Below are 20488 nucleotides of genomic sequence, written 5' to 3'. Positions count from 1 at the left end.
CACTATTCAATAAAAACCTTTGGGGATCAATTAAATTGCGGGATAGTCTGTGTTGGTACGTGTGAGATCCACCTTTCCAAGTTTTTGGGGTTCATCTCATACTTCTGAAGATTTGAGGGTGCTGCCTTTTCCATACTCCTCCTACTCCTCATCCAGCCTTTTAGGGGTACAAACAATAGTAATTGGGGCCTAGTGTGCTTCTGTACGTGTGAGATACATACACTTTTTTGATCATATTTCCTATTCCGCTATTCAATAAAAACCTTTGGGGATCAGTTAAATTGCGGGATAGTCTGTGTTGGTACGTGTGAGATACACCTTTCCAATTTTTGGGGCGCATCTCATACTGCCGAGGATTTGAGGGTGCTTCAGTCTGCCTCCTGCCTGTTCCGAACTCCTCCTACTCCTCATCCTGCCTTTAGGGTACAAAAAATTGTAATCGGGGCCTAGATTGTGTTTGTACGTGTGAGATACACCGTTTTGTAAAATTTCTCCTATTTCGCTATTCAATATACACCCTTTTGGAGTGTAAGACAATTAAATTACGGTATAGTCTGTATCGGTACGTGTGAGATACACCTTTTAAATTTGTTTGGCGCATCTCCTTACACCGCCAAGGATTGCAGGGCGCTTCAGTTTGCCTCCTGTTCCCAACTCCTCCTACTCCTCTTCCTCATCCTCCCTTTAGGGTACAAAAAATTTAAGTCGGGGCCTAGTCTGTGTTTGTACGTGTGAGATAAACCGTTTTTTTATCCTTTTTCCTATTCCGCTATTCAATATACACCCTTTAAAACATTAAATTGCGGCATAGTTTGCATATTTGACTGTCAGATACACCCGTGCGATACTGTTGTTGTTTTGTTCCGCTATTCAATAAACACCTTTCTAGGGCAAGATCATAAATTACAGAAATATGAGGAGACCGCCAAATAGGGTCCGTGGCCTGGGTCGTGGTGCTGCTGGTAGAGCTCCTGTTGCAAGGAGAGGACGTGGTCGATCTGTGCCAGCTACACGCACAAGTGAAACACCTTCCACAAGTGTGAGTAGGCGACAGAACCTGCAGCAGTATTTGGTAGGGCATAATGCGCCTCTAGACATGATGAAGTACAGGTGATAGTAGATTGGGTTGCTGACAGTGCCTCCAGTTCCTTCACATTGTCTCCCACCCAGTCTACTGCAGAAAGGTCAGAGTTGGCACCTGCAGCCAATGTCCAGTCTGAGCCCCAATCCATACAGCAGTCTCTTGTTCTTTTTGAGGACTCTGTCAGCAGGGTTTCCCAGGGCCATCCACCTAGCCCTGCCCCAGAAGTAGAAGAGATTGAGTGCAGCGATGCCCAACCAATTATTTCTCAAGATGAGTACATGCAAGGACCATCGCAGCACGTCTCCGATGATGACGAAACGCAGGTGCCAACTGCTGCGGCGTTCAGAATTGTGGAGACCGACAAGGATGGCAGGGGTGAAGACTGGGTGGAAGATGATGTGGAGGACGATGAGGTCCTCGACCCCACATGGAATGAACGTCATGCAGGTGACCTGAGTAGTTTGGAGGAAGAGGCGGTGGTCGCACAGAGCCACCAGCACAGCAGAAGAGGGAGCAGGGTGCAGAAGCGGAGCGGCCGTGCCCTAGACACTACACCCGCTACTGCCCAACGCAGCAAGGGAACGAGCGCACCAAAGTCAGCTCAAAGGAGTTCTCTAGCGTGGAAGTTCTTTAGAAAATGTGCTGATGACAGTACACGAGTGGTTTGCACCCTGTACAATCAGAGCCTGAAGCGAGGCATAAACCTTCTCAACCTGAGCACAACCTGCATGATCATGCATCTAAGTGCAAAGCACGAGCTGCAGTGGAGTAGACACCTTCAAAACCAAGAAACGTCTCTGGCTCATCCTGCTTCCTCTTCTGCTGCAGTCTCGGCCGCTCCAGCCACATCTGTAGTGATACCAGCACCTGCCACCCCGCAAACAGAGGATCTGTCAGCAACACCACACCAACCGTCTCCACAATGTCCCGTGGAAGCGTTCAGCTTTCCATCTCCCAAACACTTGAGAGGAAGAGGAAGTACCCCCCTACCCACCCGCGATCCCTGGCCATGAATGCCAGCATTTCAAAATTCTTGGCCTTTGAAATGCTGTCATTCCGTCTGGTGGAGACGCACAGTTTTAAAAACCTTATGTCGGTGGCTGTCCCACAGTACGTCGTGCCCAGCCGCCACTACTTTTCCAGGCAAGCCATCCCTTCCCTGCACAACCAAGTGGGGGAAAAAATCAGGTGTGCACTGCGCAACGCCATCTGTGGCAAGGTCCACCTAACTACAGATACGTGGACCAGTAAGCACGGTCAGGGGCGTTATATCTCCCTAACGGCACACTGGGTAAATGCAGTGGCGGATGGGCCTGAGGCGGATAGCAATTTGGCGCATGTCCTTCCACCACCGAGGATTGCAGGGCGCTTCAGTTTGCCTCCTGTTCCTAACTCCTCCTACTCCGCTTCCTCATCCTCTACCGCCTCCTCATCCGGACAGCGTAACATCTTCACCACCAACTTCAGCACGGCCAGGGGTAAACGACAGCAGGCAGTTTTAAAACTTGCCTGTTTGGGGGAAAAAACCACACACCGCGCAGGAGTTGTGGAGGAGCATGGAACAGCAGACAAATGAGTGGTTGCTGCCAGCGAGCCTCAAGCCCGGCCTGGTGGTGTGCGATAACGGCGAAATCTCATAGCAGCTCTGGGCCTAGCCGGTTTGACGCACATCCCTTGCCTGGCGCATGTGCTGAATTTGGTGGTGCAGAGGTTCCTTAAAAACGACCCCGATATGTCAGAGCTGCTGCAGAAAGTGCGGGCCGTCTGTGCGCACTTTTGGCGTTCTCACCCTGCTGCTGCTCGCCTGTCAGCGCTGCAGCGTAACTTCGGCCTTCCCGCTCACCGCCTCATATGTGACGTGCCCACAAGGTGGAACTCCACCTTGCACATGCTGCAAAGACTGTGCGAGCAGCAGCAGGCCATAGTAGAGTTTCAGCTGCAGCACGCACGCGTGAGTCGCTCTGCGGAACAGCACCACTTCACCACCAATAACTGGGCCTCCATGCGAGACCTGTGTGCCTTGTTGCGCTGTTTTGAGTACTCCACCAACATGGCCAGTGCCGATGACGCCGTTCTCAGCTTAACTATCCCACTTCTATGCCTCCTTGAAAAAACAATTCGGGCGATGGTGGAAGAGGATGTGGCACAGGATGAGGAGGAGGAGGAGGAGGAGGATGAAGAGGTAACATTTCCAAGGCTTTCAGGGCAGTCATTCGCAAGGGGCTCCGAGGGTGGGTTCCTGCACACACAAACGCCAGGGACACAATTGTCCAGCAGGGGCACAGTTCTGGAGGATGAGGAGGATGAGGAGGAGGAGCTGCAGGAGGAGATGGAACCATGTTCACAGCAGGGTGGCACCCAGGCCAGCTCATGGCCATCACTGGTGCGTGGCTGGGGGGATACAGAGGACACGGACGATACACCTCCCACAGAGGACAGCCTTTCGTTGCCTCCGGGCAGCCTGGCACACATGAGCGATTACATGCTGCAGTGTCTCCACAACGACCGCCGAGTTGCCCACATTCTAACTTGTGCTGATTACTGGGTGGCCACGCTGCTGGATCCCCGTTACAAGAACAACGTACCGTCCTTAATTCACTCACTGGAGCGCGATTGCAAGATGCGCGAGTACAAGCGCACGCTGGTAGACGCGATGCTGCTGGCATTCCCACCTGACAGCGGGGCCACAGTGGAAGCACAAGGCAGAGGAGGAGGAGGAGGAGGAGGAGGAAGAGGTCGCCAACGCAACCAGGGCACCGCCAGCACCTCAGAAGGCAGGGTTAGCATGGCCGAAATGTGGAAAAGCTTTGTCAGCACGCCACAACAAACAGCAGCACCAGCAGCTCATATGGAACGTCTTAGCAGGAGGCAGCATTTCACCAACATGGTGGAGCAGTATGTGTGCACACGCCTAGACGTACTGAATGAGGGGTCTGCCCCCTTCAACTTCTGGATCTCCAAGTTGGGCACATGGCCTGAGCTTGCCCTTTACGCCTTGGAGGTGCTGGCGTGCCCTGCAGCCAGTGTATTATCTGAACAGGTATTTAGCACGGCTGGGGGCATTATCACAGACAAGCGCAGCCGCCTGTCTAGAGACAATGTGGACAAGCTCACGTTCATTAAAATGAACCAGGCATGGATCCCACGGGACTTTTCCGTACCTTGTGCAGAATAGCGATGGATACCGACCTTACCCAGCCATTGTTCCATTTTTGCTCTTTCTCACTCTTTTGGGGTGTACCCTCATTTAAAATTTGTGAAAAGAAGCAGTGTTGGCTACCTCGTCCTCCTCAGGGCCAGATTAACGTAGGGGCTATTGGAGCTGCAGCTCCAGGCCCCTACCTTTATATAGGCCCCGGGTTGGTCATATTCACTGTTACCGCTCTTCTGTCACTTGTAAACACAGAAGTCTGGCTTCTATGCTCGCTTCCCCAGGCAGCTCCCTCAGAACCTCCCCACACAGCACGAAGGCCGGACAAGGAGGGACAGTTGCCGATGCATGGATGTGTTTATGGGCTTCAGAGACAGCATCCCATGTGGAATTAGGCATGCATGGCTGCACCCTTCCTCCTCTGGGTGCATGCCAAGGCACGGCCCTTAAGGCCCTTCAAAATCCTCAGCACCAAGCCCATGATGCTCTTAATCCGGCCCTGGTCCTCCTCCACCGCCGCTTCCACCTACACCGCCCATAGGTGTGCGCAGCCTATTGCATTATATTATATTAAATACACATGCATGTGTTTGCCTACATGTACATGGCCCCGATACATTACTCTCCCAGCTGGCAAAGAGAAATAGAGCAGAGCAGGTCCGAGGGAGATCTTTCCCATCTCCTCACTGGCAAACAGAGCGATAATGCTATGTGCCCTAGGTGATTAGGGTGTGCCCAGGTACACCCGGCACACCCTGTGCACACGCCTATGACACCGCCACATCCACCACTACCTCAACCTCCCTCCTACTCCATATGGGCCTCGTCCTTCAGAGATGAAGAACATTGTTTTATTTTTCTGGTTTTTTTTTGTTGTTTTAAGTTATTTCCCTATCCACATTTGTTTGCAGAGCACTTGCCATGCTCTTAACTACGTTTTGCTGCCATTTGCAGCAGTCTAGCCCTTTCCATTGGTGTTTTAGAGCCATTTTAGTGCCGAACACCCGCCGAACACGGACATCCAGGTGTCCGCTCAACTCTAATCATGAGTAAATGCTGCACAGCACATAGTTCCCTGGGGGCAGAGTTACACATGTCAGGAGGCGGGCCTATCAGGAGGAGCTGTGGCTGAGGCTGTTCTCTACCTTTCAACCACTCAAAGCTGTTTGTGGCATTCACTTACGATAAAATCATTATTATTTGTAAATTGTAAGGTTTGCTGCTGCCTGCTCCAACCAAGTGCCATTGGCTATAGTCAACTATAGAGTGATTATTCTGATTGAAGGAGAAATATTGGGATCTTTTATGAACTTGTATGGCCACCATTACACAGTTCTGGCTCCAATCTGTTTGTAACTTAATCATTCTGTTTTACACCCAACAACTGTACAATTCACATTTTAAATCTGATATTAATACATTGCCCAAACTCCCCTATTTAATTCTTAACTACTTGCCGACCGCTTACCGCATATATGCTCCGGCAGGGTGGCTTTCCCAGGCAAACTGAGGTATGGGTACGTCGGTCGCATTGGTGGCAGCTAGTGGGCTAGCGCGCGCTGCTGGCGGCGCACTCCTGCCCCTGATCGTCAGCGGGGAAGCCGATGCATGGGTCAGGTGGCTCCGATTGCTGCCTGACACCCACGATCGCTCCCCGCTGAGAAAGAAGCACGGTCGGCAGTTGTAAACACAGGTATTGTGCACAGTGCTCATGAGACACACGTCCTTCTTGTCTCGCCATCGCATTGCCATCATCTTACCCTTCTGCCAGGCAACCATTTCTCCAGTTTTTAGTTTTTTTTTGGCAAACATAGAAGACATGTCTCGTCGGTTAGGCCTAACGGTACCCTACGCGTCAGTTTTGTTTTGTAGCAAAACCTCATATAGTTCCGGGGACGTGTAGAAATTGTCCATGGTTACACAATATCCCTGGTTCAGCAATGGCTCCAGAAGTGTAAGGACAGATGATGTGGCCATCCCATAGCCTCTGTACCTGGGGTTGAACTTCGTGCCTTTATAGATGTACCCAGTGGATGACTCGCAGAGCATATGGGATTTGATGCCAAACTGCGCTCTTTTGGATGCAATTTACTGTATCCAGCTTAGGCGTCCCTTGTAGGCCATCAAACTTTCATCCACGCTGACATCCCTTTCTGGCGCGTAGGTCCGCTGGAAATTGGCCACAATAATTTGCCATACCTCCCAGATTTTTTTTAGTTTGGGCGCAGGATGCGTGGCCTCATCAAACTCGTCATTGTTTGTGAATTGGAAATACTTCATAATCAGGGGAAAGCGGTATTCAGACATGACAGTGCCAAAAAACGGAGTGGCCAGTAACTTGTTGGTGGTCCAGTACTGGAACAGTTTCCCCACCAACCCCTGAAGAATGATGAGTCCCAGAAACTGCCAGATGTCCTCTTTCCGCAGCGGTTCCCACTTTCTGCTTCTGGAAAACCTGGCATGCAGCGTAGCGGATTGCTGCTCTTGGTAGCGATTCGTCTCTGTGACAATTTTTTCAATTATCTCCTCAGTGAGGAGTAATTGCAGGTATGCCAGAGGGTTGTCACGCTCGCCATTTACCTTCAGGTGATCCAGTGAACGGGAATCTTGGAGGCGCTACCTGGTCTGCATCGCAGTCAATAGCGCACCAAGTGCGCACATCGCTGAGGTCAGGTGCAGGATCATCGCTGTTGTCACTTGCCAGATGTCAGTGTCAAATGACAAATCACCCCACGACTCGCCATCGCTCAGTTCTGCGAGCACCTCCGTGTTGCTGTTGCTGCCTCTGTCATTCAACTGGTCCAAAAGTGCTTTAGTAAAGTGGCACTTTTTTGATGCCATGTTATATATTTTTTTGGGCACAAATGACAGTATAATGGCAGGCAAGGAGCACTGTACTGTAACAAATGTCAGATCTGAAGTAATCTGAGGTAATACAGTGTAATCCTCTCAGATTACAATGTATCACCTCTTTTATTTATTTTTACACTTTTGAATTTCCCGCCCAGTTCCGCTCCCGTGCGCTGCCTCTGCTCGCAGGGAACGGAACCAGGAAGTCATCGCTGGATCGCCGGTACAAGGTAAGTGGACTACTCTGGCAGGTAAGGGGGCTCCGCTGGCACTCTGCAATGCTACCCCAAGCGTGACTCGGGGTTACCGCTCCGGACAGTAAAAATGAACCCCGAGTCATGCTCGGGATCACCGCCAAGGAGGCTAAGGGGGCAAATCCTTTCTGGTCTTAAAGTGGTTAATAAGTGTAATGAAGAGCTTTTTCATCTGTCATAAATTCCTCAATGATCTCAGTATCAAAATACTTAATATGAAAGGCAGACCACAAGCTTACTTCCTTCTCCATAGTTTACTAACTAAAGTATAATGTTTATCAGAACTCACAAATCAATCTAGACAGTTTAATTTGGCAGGAACCAGGACATTGCTGTTTATAAGTGCTCAAAGATCAAAAGTAAACCATTAGGTTATTTTTACACCAGAAAAAAATTGGAGAATAAGATGATGTTATGTGCTATTAAAATATTGATTGCTTAAAAGGAAAGCATGGGTGTTTTTTCCACCTTGATTCTGCGTAAAAAGAGTTTGTCTGTATATTTTCCTTTATACAAAGCCTGACAAGCTACTAATTAATAAATCTAGTGAGAGCTGCTGACACCTAACACAATCGCATATACTATTTATTACCAAAAGTATTGGGACGCCTGCCTTTACACGCCCGTGAACTTTCTGTAGTCCGTAGGGTTCAATATTGAGTTGACCCACCCTTTGCCGCTATAACAGCTTCAACTGTTCTGGGAAGGCTGTCCAAAAGGTTTAGGAGCATGTCTTTGGAAATGTTTGACCATTCTTCGAGAAGCACATTTGTGGACCTTGTTTTGTGCACTGGTGCGCAGTCACGTTGGAACAGGAAGCGGCCTTTCCCAGACTTGGGGAAATGAAATTGTCCAAAATGTCTTGGTATACTGACGTCTTAAGAGTTCCCTTAACGAATACTAAGGGACCAAGCCCAGCCCCTGAAAAACAACCCCACACTATAATCCCCCCTTCACCAAATAATTTGGACCAGTGCACAAAGAAAGGTCCATAAAGACATGGATGAGCAAGTTGGGAGTGGAAGAACTTGACTGACCTCTACCCGATAGAACACCTTTGGGATGAATTAGAGCGGAGACTGCAAGCCAGGCCTTCTGGTCCACATCAGTGCCTGACCTCACAAATGCACTTCTGGAAGAATGCTCAAACATCCCCATAGACACATTCTGAAACCTTGTGGACGACCTTCCCATAATAGTTGAAGCTGTTATAGCTGCAAAAGTTGAGCCAATTCAATACTGAACCCTACAGGCTAAGGCATCCCAATACTTTTGGTAATATAGTGCATATGTGTAACCTTAAAAAAACTAAATAGTGTGTTGCGTGATTAAATTAAACAATTTAAATGATGCACTTAATTAGGGTATCAAATCCACCGTGTAATAATCACAACATCTCTGTTCTGCCTCTCCAGTCTAAGCATTGAAAGTGTGATCTCTGTAACTTACAGTTGTGATGAGATAGTGATAACCCACGATCTTAGCTGAATTAACAGACAGTGACTTGATCCAAATGACACCTTAAAGATTTTGTGAAGTTTAATCCATAAACTGTGAGGATCTTACAACAATGAACATTGGATAGGTCAAAAGACCATAATGTGATCCACTACATGAGACATGAAGCTGAGATGCATTACTGGGAAAAATGAACAAAGGGGTTGAGCTATCTATACAAGATAAACTGAGCTAAGGGGAAGGGAGGAGCCAGGGGTGGGAGAATACATATAACATATAAAGGCATATCACAAAGCATGCGAAACATGACAATCTCCTATTAAATATTAGTAAAATCCTCCGCAATCACCTTGTGATACAAATAAACATATACTGTATGCCAATATATAAAAATAAAAAAATTAAGAATTATAAAAAAAACTTTATATACAGTATATATATATATATATATATATATATATATATATATATATATATATATATATATATATGTATCACACAACACAGTCTTTCAAATAAGTGCCTCCTCCACATGAAATTCTTTTGCTTTCATCTTGCTTCAGCGATTGCTCCAAAGCCGAGATACATGTCTATTAGAGTGCTTTTTGACTGCACCTGCAGTGGTACAAGAACTTTAATTCAGTGTTATCACTTCTCCATTTAAAAAAATAGAAAGCCAAACCAACACAGGGCATTTGCCAAGCTTCAGTAAAGCTTCAAAAAAGGATTACAAAAGCTTCAAAAACACATATTGAAGCACGATGAAGTGGTAGGCGCTCTAATGCATGTTAAAGTGGTAAAGTTAAAGAGGTTGTAAACCATACAAACATTTTTTTTTTTTTTTGACCTGAAAGAGAAACACATAATGAGCTAGTATGCATCGCATACTAGCTAATTATGAAATACTTACCTTAGAACGAGCCCCAGCCGTGCCGTCCGCTTACCTGTATGATGGGCGACATGTCCAGTCGCCTGTCTTCCAGGATCGCAGAATCCGGCCATCTGATTGGTCACGGCACGGGACTCTGAAGGAACGGCACCAGCGGCCGTTCCTTCAGAGCGCATGCACCAGTGACGTCACTGGCTGCATGTAAGGTAAATATCTCCTAAACGGTGCATGTTTAGGAGATATTTACAGTACCTATAGGTAAGCCTTATCATAGGCTTACCTATAGGTAAAAGTTACAGAGGAGGGTTTACTTCGTCTTTAACCACTTGCCGCCCGCCCGCCGTCAAATGTTGGCGGAGCGGTGCGACCATTGTTCTGGGCGGACGTCATATAACGTCCGCCCATTCAAGCAGGGCAGGCGCGCGATCGTGTGCGCGCCGCCCTGCACTGCCAGTGTCGGCGTGTCCCCGGGACACAGCCCGTCACCAGCAGGGGGGAAACAGCCAATGGGCATGGCTGTTTCCCACGTGATCGGCTGTGTTCCAATGACACAGCCGATCACAATAGCAAAGCCCGGAAGAAGACCGCGCATGCGCGATCGGGAGCACGCAGCGCGGTCATGTCAGTGGCGCTGTGTTCCTTGGGAACACAGCTAGTCACCGGCAGTAGTAAACAGTCACTGACAGTGGCTGTTTACTATGTAATATAAACACAGAGCAGTAACTCACTGTTACTAGCTCTTCTCCCCTCACACAGTTTCCAGTGTGAGGAGAGCAGAGCCAGAAACAGTGAGTTACTGCTCTGTACACCTGTCACAATGTAAAAGCACACAAATAAACTTGTCCCCACACAGTCCTCAGCCCCCCCCCCCAATTGCACCTGTCACCCAACAGTCACCTCATCAGTGCCCAGAAATTGTCACCCATAAGGCTACGTTCACATGTGAGCGTAGCGATCGCGGGCAGAATCACCGCGATTCTGCCCGCGATCTGGAAATCATTGCAAATCGCGGGACGCCTGTGCGTTGCCCGTGATTTGCAATAGCACCCCAAATGCTGTGCGATGTTGCTGCGATTTCCACCTGCCGAATTGCGGTAACATCGCGCAAACAACGCATGACGCCCAAAAAAGGTACAAGAGACCAACACTTGAGAAAAGAGCGCGCATGCTCCACATGAGCTTGGCGCATGCTCTGAAACGCGTTGTGTGCACCCTGACCTTGCTGACGTCACGGGGATGACGCTGAGTCCTAGCCTGCCACGAGAGCCGGTTCCGGAAGACAGTAGCCGGCGTCTTCCTGTCCTCCCACACCATCTACCGGATAGGATTCCTCCATCTCATCCTCACTCTCGGCATTGGCGCCATGGACAGCTCTCCTCCTAACTCTGCATTGAGCCGATTGTCTTCCACCTTCTTGTGAGTTATTATGTACATTTGTGTGCGTAGACTTTATTAAACATACTGCACTTAGAGGCGCTCCGTCCGTTTTTTCTTTTGCCTCATTCACAGACAGACTTCCTGTGTGGCAGAGCCGGCCCTTCGTGCAGTGTTTCATTCATTCCCCTGCTCACCATTCTCATGATTCACCCACCTTATGGACTCCATCTAATTCCTGCAAATTGTCATTAGGTAATTTGATATTATCATTTTATTGCATTATTGATTATTCGTTACATGCTCACATTGACCGTATCACACTGGACCAGAGCGCCAGCTAATCTTTTATTTTAAAGTGGATAAATGGACAACTTTGTGTAAAGTGCTACTTGGATGTTGGGCCTCTGTATGTGGCTAGGCTGTGTAAAAGTGTTACACATGTGGTATCGCCATACTCAGGAGGAATAGCAGAATGTATTTTGGGGTGCAATTTTTGCTATGTACATGCTATGTGTTAGAAATATTGCCTAAATAGACAGCTTTGTGTAAAAAAAAATGCGTTTTCATTTTCTTTCCACATTTTCCAAAAACTTGTGGGAAAAAATTACATATTCAAAAGACTCATTATGCCTCAAAAATTCTACGTTGGGGTGTTTGCTTTCCAAAATGGGGTCATTTTATGGGGGTTTCCATTGTCCTGGTGCTCCAGGGCCTTCAAAAGTGTGATAGGTTGTCAGGAAATTATATGTGAAATTTATGCTCCTAGAATGCCGGTCGGTGCTACTTGGATGTTAGGCCTCTGTATGTGGCCAGGCTGTGAAAAAGTCTCACACATGTGGTATCGCCATACTCAGGAGGAGTAGTAGAATGTGTTTTGGGGTGTAGTTGCAAGTATACATATGCTGTGTGAGAGAAATAACCTGTTAATACGTCAATTTGTAAAAAAAAAAAAATCTTCATTTTGCAAAGAGTTGTGGGAAAAAATTAAAACTTCAAAAAACTCACCATGCCCCTTATTAAATACCTTGGAATGTCTACTTTCCAAAAAAAGTTGGGTCATTTGGGGGGTATTTGTACTTTCCTGACTTTTTAGTGTCTCAAGAAATGAGATAGGCCTTCAGTACATCAGGTGTGATCAAGTGTGATAAATTTTCAATGATTAGCACCATAACTTGTGGACTCTATAACTTTCACAAATACCAAATAATATACACTTATTTGGGTTATTTTTTACCAAAGATAAGTAGCAGTATAAATTTTGGCCAAAATTTGTGAAGAAAAATGACTCATTTGCAAAATTTTATGACAGAAACAAAGAAAAATGTGTTTTTTCACAATATTTTCAGTCTTTTTTTATTTATAGCACAAAAAAATAAAAAACCCAGTAGTGATTAAATACCATCAAAAGAAAGCTCTATTTGTGTGAAAAAAAGGACACAATTTTTTTATGGGTACAGTGTTTCATGACTGAGTAATTGTCATTTAAAGCGTGAGAGCGCTGAAAGCTGAAAATCGGTCTGGGCAGGAAGGGGGTGAAAGTGCACTGTAGGCAAGTGGTTAAAGTCCAAATGAGCCCTAAGCCTGAGAAGTAAGCATTTACATGACTGCCGATCCCTTAATTCCCAGTCCACTCTGAGCACAGAGCAGTAACTGTCAGTCACCGCTCCCTGTTCTGCTGCTCTGCCTTCCAGTGCTCATCAGAACATGGGCAAGAGAGGGGGTGGGAGTAGCTGGCTCAGGCTCTTAGTGCTGAGAGGTTTAACCAGCTGCCAATCAGGCATCTGGATGGATCCCGACATAGTTGTCAGATCCTTCCAGAGCTTGGAGCTACTCTGTGACGTCACAGGAGAGTGTAAGTGCACTCCTGTGACCCACAAGAGAAGCATGGTCAAAATACTTTTAAAGTATAACTAAAACCAAAACTTTTTTTGCGTTTTGGATAGAGTGGAGAGTGATTGGAACACTTGTCAGTTTTTTTTTTTGCTATCTGAGCCCCGTTAGTGAGATTCACCCCCTATTTGTCCTGTTTACCATTATCACTGAAAGTGAAAGTAAAAGAAAACCCCTAGAAAAGTAATAAAGGGGAACTCTTCCAATGGGGATTCTAGTTCCGGCAACCTGGGGGTATCCAAGGAATTCCCTTAGTTTGCAGGGATTTCCTCACACTTCCTGTTTGGCTATGGGACAGGAAGTGAAGGTATATCTCCGCATTTGGACACAGATGGCGAAAAAAAAAATCTGACAGGGGTTATAACCCCCTCTAGCTCTATTCAAAATGAAGAGAAAAAAAAACGTTTTGCCTATAGTTCTACTTTAAGTTATGCTTTAAGAAGACTCTGTCAATTTAGCCTCTTATAATGACCCCTTCTTTCCTCAACCCCTCCCAAACCTACTATTACCTTACACGCACTCCACCGCTGCTCCATTGGTATCATAGTTTACACTGAGTTAATGGCTTCTTCTCTTTTACTACGTCACATTGTTTGAGCTTGGTGACTGGCTGCTCAGGTCTCAGCAATGGATTCTAGGAGGAGGTCACTTGTTTTCCTGTATGTGTAAGCACCAGGTATTTAATAGAGGCTCAAATCAAGTGTCAGGGGAACACAGTAGAGGAGTATCAGTAATTGGGGGTTGTTATTTTAGGGGACCTTACTGTATCACTGTGCCTAAATTAAGAAAGTAAAAGGGAAAGGACCAGCGCAACCTCCGTAGTATAGTAAACAGGGTTAGCAATTTTTATTAGTAATTAAAAACACGCTAAAAAAGGGGAAGCTTATGCAAAAAGCGGTTAAAGTCAAAGCTGCTGTCTCTGGAGCCCAGAGCCAATGTAGAATTCCCCTGCTTTGGCCGTGAGCAGGGGGAGAAGAGCACAGGCAGGAGGGAGCCGCTGCTGCAGGAAGACAACCTGACCAAGGATAGAGGCCAGAATTTAGATGGAGAGGATGGAGAGGATGCCTAACACCGCTGGGAGTGCGCTGGGAGTTAGGGATGCGTTTCAAAGCAAGCCGCTTCTTCTTCAGCCTATTCAATGAGGAAATTGACAGTTCTCTCTAACCACTTGAGGACTAGGCCTATTTCCGACACTTGTTGTTTACACATTAAAATCAGTCTTTTTTTCTAGAAAATTACTTAGAACCCCCAAACATTATATTAGCAGAGACCCTAGAGAAAAATATAGAGATTGTTGCAATACTTTATGTCACACCATATTTGCGCAGCAGTCTTACAAGCGAATCCCTTGCGGGTTCCCGCATCGCACTGACTCACAGGCAATTCACACTGCCACATGCGAACTGCTGGGAGCGTCAATACAAAGTTAACGACACCCCCAGATCAGTTCGCATATCGCAGTGTGAACTGTCCGTTGCATAGGTGTGAACACTCATGCGATCCGATTCTGGTGCAGACCAAAAAAAGGGTCCTGTGGGACTTTGGTCCGACTGCGATGCAAATTCAGCCATGCAATCTGAATGGCCAAATTCACATTACACAGACATCGCTTGTGATTTGCACAGCAGTGTGATGCTTATCACATGCGATGTCTGACATTGCATATGTGTGAACCGGCACTAATTCCTGATCTGGAAGGAGTTCTGATTCTGATTGTGTATTAATTTCCCCAAATTGTATGTTGCTTTGCTGACAGCCGTCTGCCCAATTTTTTTCTATAATGTAAATATAATATATAATGTTACGCCAAGTAAATAGATACCTAATGTAAACATCCTTTGTAATAGAAATAGGCAGGACCTCTTTAATGTTAGATCTGGAGTCAAAAAGACACTTAAAAGCAAAAAGAAAAAAAAAATTATTTTTTTTAAGTAAAAAAAAAAAAAAATTGAAAAATACAGGTCCTTTAAGGCCGTTGGGAGAAAGCGATGGATGATGTCGCTTCGGTCCTCCAAGGCCATAGAGTCCAGTAGGGTCCATCTTGACCTCACTTGGCTTCCTGCCCAGGACTGCAACGGCCCGGATCGTTTTCCCCGCTACCAACGGCTCAGTAAACCAGAAAAATGACCCGGAAGTGGCGGGAGGGGGGTGGGCACCCCTTGTAAACATCCTTTGAAATATAAATAAGCAGGACAGGTAATCTTTAATGCGAGATCTGGGGTCAAAAAGACCTCAGATCTCTCATTTACACTTAAAATCAAAAAAATAAAAATGTAATTTTACTTTTGCTAATAAAAAAAATTGTCCCTTGAAGCCCGTTGGGCGGAAGTGGCGTTTGATGTCGCTCTGATCCTCCAGGGGCATAGAGTTGGGGCCATCTTGCCCTCATTAAACTTCCTGCCCATCACTGCACAGAATTGTATCTTTTCCGCTGCTATGGATGGCTGCGGTAAACGGTAAAAGCAATGGGGAAGCAGCGGGAGGGGCACCTCCCCCGTGGCCCATAAAAGTAATCCCATGGCGAATCCGCCGCTGGGACCACTTTTATCAGATTTTGGATTGCCAGCTGTGTAATAAAATACCAGGGTTATGGCAGCCAGCTGCTGCCATAACCCCAGTATTGAACGTACAAACATAAATGCACAGTTGGTGGTCCGGAATTAGAACTGACGGGGGGGTTTCACCATCTATAACCAAAAAGCCAATGCTATCTGGTGAGCGCTACTTACCACATGGTGTAACACACTGGGAAGTGTACTTTATACATTTGGATGAAGATATCTGTATACCGTTTTTTCATGTATATGAGACTTAATTTTCACACTTTATTTACTATTTTTGAGCACTATATTTGGACTATATTTTAATGCTGTAAAATTGTTGAGGGTATCTTTATTTGTATGGTTGTATATTTATTTCTTATGGATTGCATTATTTACACAAGTCTATTATTAGGTTAGCGCTATTTTTTCAGTTGGTAAGATTTTTAAGGTGCATACTGTGAATTTTAAAAGGGCATCCTTCTGAATAATTCACATATAAAGTATAAAGATGTATTTCTGACACTTTTTTGTGGCTAGCACAGTGATTTTAATTTATTATTATACAACTTTAACTATCAGGCTTATCAGGAAGGCTGGCATTGCTGCTAATTGCAAGGCAGGGGCATAGCATTGTGAACCTACACCAGGAATGTGCTGTTAATGGTAGGATCTCGACGGAAGAAAATTCGCAATACATTTTCAAAAGATTATTTGCTTAAGAAATCTTTATAAAGCGAGGTGTGATGGGTTGATGTATATAATAACATCATGAAAGTATCGATATGTCTCTGGAAGAAGGCACTTTGCTTTCTAATCTTTACAAAATGTACTTTTGGAAAATTCAATGGACACCGTTTTATGCATTTAAATCAGGTCTACTTTTAAACAATAAAGAGAAAAGTCAGGACTTAATGGCTGTAAACCCCCAATTCACCATTAAGATTCACGTACACCTTCAATCTCTGCTTCATTCAAAGTCACTTAGCGGCAATCTCTCACTCCTTATTGATTAATTTATTGATGCTAAAGTATGATTAACCTAGGTATTCATCTTGACTAAAGCTTTTGAGGACTGTGGGAGCAATCAGAGAGAGGAACACAGCAGAGAAAACAAGAAACCAGACAAGTGATCATGGTGGTGAACTGGAATCATCAGTGCACGGTTAAAAATAGGCAAAACACATTAACCACTTAAGGACCGCCCACTGTACATATAATGTGGCCGGGCGGCCCTTAAGTGCAAAATCATGTACATGTATGTGATTTTGCTTTAAGGCTCTAGGGGGCACGCGTTTAGACACAGTGGGAGCCACCCTGCGCGATCGCCGCCGGCCTCCCGCGATTTTTATGGAGACTGAGAGAACGGCCGTCTGCCTATGTAAACAAGGTAGACGGCTGTTCTGTCAGACAGGAAGGGAGAGATTGTGTGTTCCTAGTAATCAGGAAAACCGATCTCTCTCTTAGGCCCCTTTCACACAGGCTTTCCGATCCGGTCCACCTGTCAATTTTTCAGGCAGACCTGATCGGATGCTCTATGCAGCCCTATGGAGCAGTGGATGTTAGCGGAGACATCTCTGCTGACACCAGCTGCTATCCAATCCGATCCGGTCCGTGAAATCCGAATGGATGGAAACCCTATTTTCCATCCGTCTCGAGGATCAGATAAGATTGGATGAAAATGGACTGGCAGTCCGTTATCATCCGATCTCCCATAGAAGAGAGCGGAAATCTGACAGCTCTGTCTCTGCACACAGAGCGGAGACGGAGCTGTCATCCGCCTGCTCAGAGCTGCTCATGTGAAAGGGGTCTTCATACAGACGTTTATTTCATCAGTTCAGTCAAGTTTTTTTGACATCAGTTTTTCTTCCTTTGCCATCTGGTAAACTACCTTCTGAGGACACAAGCTGCAATGTGTGCGGCAAGGCCGCTGCTTCACCTTGCCACTGAAGTGAAGATAGAAAGTATGATCCTGTTTAGGTTATTCTTCAGGGTCTAACATAGCACCTACCTTTCTCACTTGCTGTGTGTGCTGAACTCCTGTCCACTGACACTCCACTGGAGCGGTCCCCCTTCCTAGGCAGACCCCTGGAAAGCTTTCCGGTACACATGGACACTGTTTTTCCCAAGGTTGTTTCTGCCTCAAACTCCACTTGTCAGCTTCCTGGACCTCCTAGCTCAGCACCACACTCTTTGTTCACTAGGCCAACCGCCTGTGAATACCTTTCACAGCAAACAGGAGAAGAGACAGCCGTCACCCTCCTCCTGGGACCTGGCTTCCCACCCAAAGACACCCTGTCACATGTGCCCTTGGCTTTTATAACATATCCCAGGATGCATCACTGTTTGTGCCAACCCACTGAGATAGTTACAAAGCCAATGTGTCACTGGCTGGGTTTCCTCCACTCTCCAACAGGCTCAATTATTGGATACAGTGGGAACACTCCCTCAGCCCAGAAGAATCACACATGGACACATGCAACAGGCATAACTACTGATCAGGCTCCCCTGATAAGCAGATGGAGCAGACTATTATTTTCCTGCTGCTCCCCTGTTAAGCAGGCAGAGAAAACTATTCTCCTTCCTAGCACCTATCTAGCAGGGTGCTACATCTATTTAGCTGTTTTGCCTGAAGTTCATGTTTAATCAGCCTGAGTTTTTGTTGTTATTTTCTATTCATAGAGCAAAGGTAAATCATAGTTGAAGTTCACTACTTATAGGTACGTACACTGAACTTCAGATAAGCAAGTGAGGTGAAAAAAAAATTAACCTATGAGGACATGAAACAATTCAGATTTCCCTGTGTATGCAAGGCTTTACATTTACTTCATTAACTTTGGTCCCTTACAAGGAATATTACAATTTCATTATATCAACTGTTCTGGGCAAGATATTGTAATCAGTATCTTGTTAAAACAAATGTTCTTGCTGCTTTCATTTAGCAGTTGTGTTGAGACACTGGACAAAACAATGCTTCATTGACTTTTCATTTGTTTTGCAGATCATGAGAAGAATTCAGAACAGCTCATCTTCCATCTCTGACGCACCACATTAGGAGACGGAAACCATTGTGTCTCCAGCCTAATACGCTTGGGAATAATGCTGAATAACAACTTGAGTATAGCAAAGAATGTCACTGAAATCCACTCTGCAAGCTTAGGCCTGGTTCTAGGGACCATATCATTTTTTACAGTCATCATGAACATTCTAGTGCTGTATGCTGTGAAAACCGAGCGCAAACTTCATACGGTTGGAAACCTGTACATTGTCAGTTTGTCTATTGCAGATCTTATTGTAGGTGTGGCCGTTATGCCCCTTAACATTGTATATCTCATAAATCATGAGTGGATACTTGGAAGACCAGCATGCCTCTTTTGGTTGTCTATGGACTACGTTGCCAGCACAGCCTCCATCTTTAGCCTTTTTATTCTGTGTATTGATCGTTATCGTTCAATCCAGCAGCCGCTGCAATACTTAAAGTACCGTACAAAGACCCGAGCCTCTGCAATGATATCAGGAGCTTGGCTTTTGTCCTTAACTTGGGTTATCCCAATTTTGGGCTGGCACGTGTTTGCAAATGGTGGAGTTCGATCAGTACCAGAACATATGTGCGAAACAGAGTTCCACAAAGTGACTTGGTTTAAAGTTCTTACAGCCATATTAAATTTTTACATTCCATCTTTGCTAATGTTGTGGTTTTATGCCAAAATTTACAAGGCTGTAAGGGAACACTACAAACATCGACAGCTTATTAATGGTTCCTTCCAACTGTTTTATGGCAGTAAATTTGTTAGAAATGTGAAGGTGCTCAAAAAATCAAAAGATTGTGTAAGGCAGCAGTGTCCAAATGGAAATCTTATGGTTCCTGAGACAAACTTTCACAGTCATTATACTGCAGTTTCGGATGTTTTTACACAGCAAAAAACCTCTCGAGAACATTTCCAAATTGAAGAATTTGAAGGTCAACAGGGATATGAACCATGTGATAATAAGGTTGTTAAGTTGCACTGTTTTCCTCTTGCTATAATACAGGCCCATCCAGAGGAGTGCCGAAACTACGTCACAGTCAACAGAAAAAAACTGAAAGACCAGTGTCTAGATAACCTGGATGTGACAGACGTGTCTGAAGACCATACATTTGCTGAAGCAGGTTCTTGTATCTTAGAGGCAGGTCACGTGGAAGACAACAACACAGAAAATGCTGAAGGATCTGAACCCCAAGTTTCTGGGAACCTTAGTTATCTGAAACATACTTGGCAGAGGTTCCGCACACATTCCAAACAGAACATCCAAGGACTTCATATGAATAGGGAGAGAAAAGCGGCTAAGCAATTGGGTTTCATTATGGCAGCATTTATGTTGTGTTGGATCCCATACTTTGTTCTTTTTATGGTCATAGCATTTTGCCAAGACTGCTTTAACCACAATTTTCACATGTTTACTATTTGGCTAGGTTACATCAATTCAACACTGAACCCTCTAATCTATCCCTTGTGTAATGAGAATTTCAAAAAGACATTTAAAAAGATATTTCATGTTAAGTTAAACTGTGATGTTTGTAAAAAGGAAAAGTTTACAATGTGCAGCTATAAATGAACTTGAGGACAAATCAGAAAATACAGGATTTTAGTATTATCATTCAGTGTTTTACAGGAGATTTTCATTTTCAGAAACAAATGTAAATCACCTTCAAACAGGTAGTATTGTCCAGCAGCTATCTCCAACCAACTTCCAACCAACCCAATAAGAAGAACCAACTGCAACACTCTCACAGCACTTAAATCTGTCATGCATTTCATGAATAATTGCAACAAAAAACAAGACTCAGAAGTAAATTGATTTTTCAAAAAAGTCAGATTTCTTGTTAGAGTCAAATGCTTCAGGGGTCTTGAAATGGATTTCACTAATGATGGGAACTAAGACCATTTGGCATTACTCCTCTACTGAAGGTGTTTTCCTTTTTTTTTCTAGCAATGGAAAATTCATATGTCACTG

General features: G+C 45.3%; 1 protein-coding gene across 2 annotated transcripts in view; it reads left to right on the top strand.

Moving 5' to 3' along the window:
• Positions 1 to 20207, top strand: part of HRH1 (histamine receptor H1) — a 392267-nt gene extending 372060 nt beyond the window's left edge. For both annotated transcript variants that reach the window (XM_082266448.1, XM_082266449.1), the window contains exon 2: positions 18495 to 20207. In XM_082266448.1, coding sequence (XP_082122574.1) covers positions 18593 to 20089 — 1497 coding nt within the window. In that variant the 5' untranslated portion in view covers positions 18495 to 18592 and the 3' untranslated portion in view covers positions 20090 to 20207. The remainder of the gene's footprint in view (positions 1 to 18494) is intronic.
• Positions 20208 to 20488: the final 281 nt, after the last annotated feature.

The sequence above is a fragment of the Pelophylax lessonae genome (assembly GCF_965119305.1).
Source record: "Pelophylax lessonae genome assembly, chromosome: 8".
NCBI lineage: Eukaryota > Metazoa > Chordata > Amphibia > Anura > Ranidae > Pelophylax > Pelophylax lessonae.
The sequence above is the reverse complement of the archived record's forward strand: the minus strand, read 5'-3'. Positions and strand labels throughout refer to the sequence as shown.